The sequence below is a fragment of the Crocuta crocuta genome, unplaced genomic scaffold (assembly GCF_008692635.1).
Source record: "Crocuta crocuta isolate KB4526 unplaced genomic scaffold, BGI_CrCroc_1.0 scaffold233, whole genome shotgun sequence".
Classification (NCBI taxonomy): domain Eukaryota; kingdom Metazoa; phylum Chordata; class Mammalia; order Carnivora; family Hyaenidae; genus Crocuta; species Crocuta crocuta.
Window position 1 is genome coordinate 7,569,725 of NW_027529526.1, and position 4,282 is coordinate 7,574,006.

At 50.4% G+C, this 4,282-nt stretch overlaps 1 protein-coding gene across 1 annotated transcript in view; it reads right to left on the reverse strand.

Annotated features, from left to right (window-relative positions):
• PARVA (parvin alpha) overlaps window positions 1–3,892 on the reverse strand; it is a 164,964-nt gene extending 161,072 nt beyond the window's left edge. Inside the window, exon 1 of the mRNA XM_077761186.1 lies at window positions 3,685–3,892. Coding sequence (XP_077617312.1) covers window positions 3,685–3,820 — 136 coding nt within the window. The 5' untranslated portion in view covers window positions 3,821–3,892. The remainder of the gene's footprint in view (window positions 1–3,684) is intronic.
• Window positions 3,893–4,282: the final 390 nt, after the last annotated feature.

Genomic DNA, 4,282 nt, shown 5'->3' on the forward strand with positions numbered 1-4,282 from the left:
GAGTTTCAGGATTTTCCCCAGTTACATTGGAAGGCCAATGATAACCAAAGGTGTAAGCCCTAGTATTATTTAAAAATTATTAATTTTGATAAAGCCCTTATTGGACACTTTGAGCACTGGACAAAATGCTAAACTCTAAGGGATAATAAATCAACGGGTAAATGAAAGGAATAATCACTGCTGCTGACCCAATTCAGGGCACCTCCTACTAACCAATACTATTCAAGATGGTGCCCCTGGAAAGAGCAAGTCTTGACGACAGATCTGGAGGGGAATAGGGGCCCTGTGGCAAAGGACTCGGAAAGGTGAGTCTAAGGACCTACACAGAGGGCTGTGTATAGCATACACGAGGACCGGAACCTCAAAAGAGAAGATCTACAGCGAAAAACAAAGCCAGTTAACTACAACTCATGAAAACGGGCCCAGACAGTCTAAAATGCTGAAACTGACATTTCGGAATCAGGAGTAGTGGTCGTGCAAGGAAAGATCCCTAATTTCCAAAGGGACCAAAGTAGGATTAGAAGGGCTTCACAGTGTCATGAGCTCCTTGGTTATCTGCAAAACCTATAGAATCTTCTGCAGTCCATAATGACAAGACTATCTCAAATTAAAGACTATGTCAAACTATCAATTTTAATAGCTGCCACTCATTATTCATACCATGCTATGTATGTTACCATACTTTATTTCCATTTTATAGACGAAGAAACAGAGGCTTGGAGAGATAAGAAAGTTGTCCTAAGTCATAGCAATAAACAAGGGTCTGCATCAGAAATCAAACCCAAAGGTGTCTGGTCCCAAAAACCATGCTTTTAACCTCTATTTTCTCTTTCTAATGTTATTTTTTCTTATTGAAAACACAGGAGTGATGACTAGTTTTAATGTATTCTTATGAGATTTCTAGTCATTCTTTGATGTATGCAGTAGGTATTCTGAGGAAGGCCTATTTTTATATGAAATTATTGACTAAGTCATCTAACATGTATTATGCCTTTCCAATCTTTGTGTTCTACAGTGGGACAAGAGGTGTCATGTGAATGGCAGTCCTTGAGCCCAGGAGAATTCAGTGCTCAAGCACAGAGATAATATGTGGAGAGATTGTTATCAGTGACCTTGAAGAGTCATATTCTAGAAAATTAGGAGGGTGGGAGTAGACGAAAGCAGTTTCTGCAAAGCACAGAGCTATGGGTTTATGCACAATCTAGCCTTACCATTACTGAAGTCATGGTTACCGGGCCCTTAACAGGGACAGCAATGATCACTGAGACCCAGCACGCACACCCCAAGAGCAGGTCATTTCAGACCAACCCCACTGCCTTCTTTGAGCTCACAGAACTACCACTTGCGGCGGCAAGCAGCTGGGGCTGGGCGGTGGGCCCCTTTACAAGAAGAAGTGCTCTTCAACTCACCATTTACATCCCCTGAATTAACACGCTGAGGCACAGAATCAGGACTTAACAGTTAAGTATAGCCAAAGACACAAATAAGATCTTGCACCTGGCTTCAAAAACCCAATTGAGTCAATCTGAGATAGGGAAGGGAATGTTTCAGGAGCAACAAACAAAAATGTCTTTGAGTCAGGGCGCACCTGGCTGGTTCAGTCGGTTAAGCGTCCACTTTGGCTCAAGTTATGATCTTGTGGATCGTGAGTTTGAGCCCCACGTTGGGCTCTGTCTGACAGTTCAGAGCCTGGAGCCTGCTTCGAATTCTGTCTCCCTCTCTCTCTGCCCCTCCCCTGCGCGCATGCTCTCTCTCTCTCTCTCTCTTTCACTTGCTCTCAAAAATAAATAATAAAACACTTAAAAAAATGTCTTTGCATAAGCCGATAGCAAACTCAGTGAAAGAGGAGTGTGATAGCTGAGAGAATAAGGAAGAACAGCTTTGGCTGCATTGCTGGAACCTGGCGTCTGTGCTAGAACAAAGGAGGGGGCAGCCCTGTCCTAACCTGGACTGGGCCACCACACTACCATGTAGCCTTCTGGACAGCCCACTTCGAGAGGTTCTGCTAGTGATTTTCATTCCCCCCACTCCCCACTATGATCTCTGCACTGCTCTGCGCCCGGAGGAAGCGGACCCCTACACGTTGCATTGCCCGGATTCCTCGCCCTGGTGACTTCCCACTGGGTCCAGCCAATCAGAAGCACCAGCAAGAGACGCAAGGGCAAGAACAGAGAACACAGAGTATCTCTTGTGCCAATGTCTCCCTGCTCTGTCTCCACATTCCTGACAGCGGCTGTGTCTCTGTCCAGTGTCAGGCAGCACCCCCTTCCGTGGTCCCAGCTCTCCGTGGGTTCCGGTTTGCTCCCTCTGTCCCTTCAGGTCTAGAGGTGGTAACAGCTTCCACCTGCCTGTTACGAGCTCCTAAATTCCTTACCATCCTTTCTTGGTTCCCTTACTCCTGCCCTCACCTCGGAAAATAGTCCCTTCACTATGGTATTTTCAAAATCCCGATTGCATTGACCTTCTGTTTCCTGCAGGGCTCCGTAATGAAACTGAAGGGGTTGGAGGCCAGCAGGCCAAAAACTCACGCCTATGAGGACCAGCCATAGGAACAGAGCATGGCTGCGCTGAAGGGAAGACTCCAGGACACAGGCTAATCCACCTGAAAGCGAAGGGCAATTATCACACTCCTTCTCCAGGCTCCATGAACAGCAGTAGAAACAGAGAGATCAACTCTGTATTTTTACCATCAACTTTTCTCAAGAGTTGGTGAAAGCGGGGTGGGCACTCTCAGTCGGTCACCGACTTCCGAAATTGAGTTGTTTAGTCTTCGCTAGAGACTCCACACCAGGAATACAGTAGGAAAATGTGAGAAGGGTAGTTTAGGGCTTTCCAAGCCAGGAGTTCATGATTCGCTACCAGCCATACACCACTCGGGCTGTGGTTTACCAAAATAACCAAACCCGGGGAAAATCGTTTCTGCTCACTCCAATATAGAAAATAGAAGTTAGTTAAGTTTGATCATTCTCAGCACTTAGGTTCTTTTTTTATGCTTTCAGATACATCAGAAACAAGGAACTTATTCTATATCTCAGCATCACAGCCTTCAAAAGGATTATTCCCAAACCACCAAGCAGTCTCTGAAAAACGTTCATCAAGCAACTTCTATCACTAGAGCTTCTTCAGAACTGTCGCCTCACTTTTCAAACCAAAATCCACGATGTGAAATCTGCTAATGAGACAAATGATTCTACATGCAAATTGTCCTGCGGGGTGGGGAGCGGAGAGAAGATCACCTCAAGCTACCCTTGGTGGGGGAAAGAAAATGTTTTTCACAAGAGCCCTCAACTCCCAAGTTCACAGAAGGGTCACGGCGCGTGATGCTAAACGTGCCTAATCCGAGTTTTCTCCCTGACTGCGAGTTCCTCACTGATTCCAGGGTCCGACCGCTAGGAAAACCAGCTTTTCCACTCATTCATTCAACAAACATTTGAGGCCGATCACTAAGAGCGCCCTACGGGTCCCCGGGGGCGGACACCAGATCCAGGGGCCGATCGAGGCTGCTTCTGGAGTTCCGTGGGTCCAGGAAACGAGCTGCTTTGAAAGGCCAACGACTGCAACGAGTGCGGCGCCCAGGAAAGTTTCCGCAGGAACTTGGGGATCGCTAGCCTTCGGGCGCGGAGGGGGCGGGGGCGCGGGCCTCCGGGAGGGCGCCACCTNCGCGCCGGGCCCGGCCGCACTCACCCTCCTTGGCTTTCTTCCTCCGGGCCAGCGTCCCTCCGAGTTTCCCCAAGAAGGAGTCATCTTTCTTCCGGGACGGGGGCGACTTGGGAGTGGGGGACTTGGGGACGGAGGGCGACTTCTGCGGGGACGTGGCCATGGCGGTGGAGCGGGCAGCCGCGCGCGGGCCGGCTGGGACGCGGAGCTGGCGCTGGGCGGGCGCGGCGGGGCGGAGGCTNGCATTTGAGGCAGCTCACGCTCGCCTTTCCCTTCCCTCTCTCCCTCCCTCGCGCCGCCCTCCGCCCTGGAAGGAGCTGCGCGCTCGGGGCCCTCGCCGCCGTTCGGGCCTGTGTCCGCGCCCCTCGGCCGCCCAGAGCAGGGAGGGCGCCCCAAATCTGCCCCTTGTGGGGCCGGCGGCCTTGTCTCCCTGTGTGGGGGGTGTGGGGGGGGGAGACCCTCCAGCCTGGGAGCGCTCGAACCTAGAGGACGGACGCATTGCCCATGGACTTTGCACCCCACACAGGTCCTGGTACAAATCGAGGGTTCAGTGATTTGTGAAACAAAGCGACCTGCTACCCTTTCCCCCAATGTCTTCGCTGGGCTGTTGGGTGAGGAGCTCGCT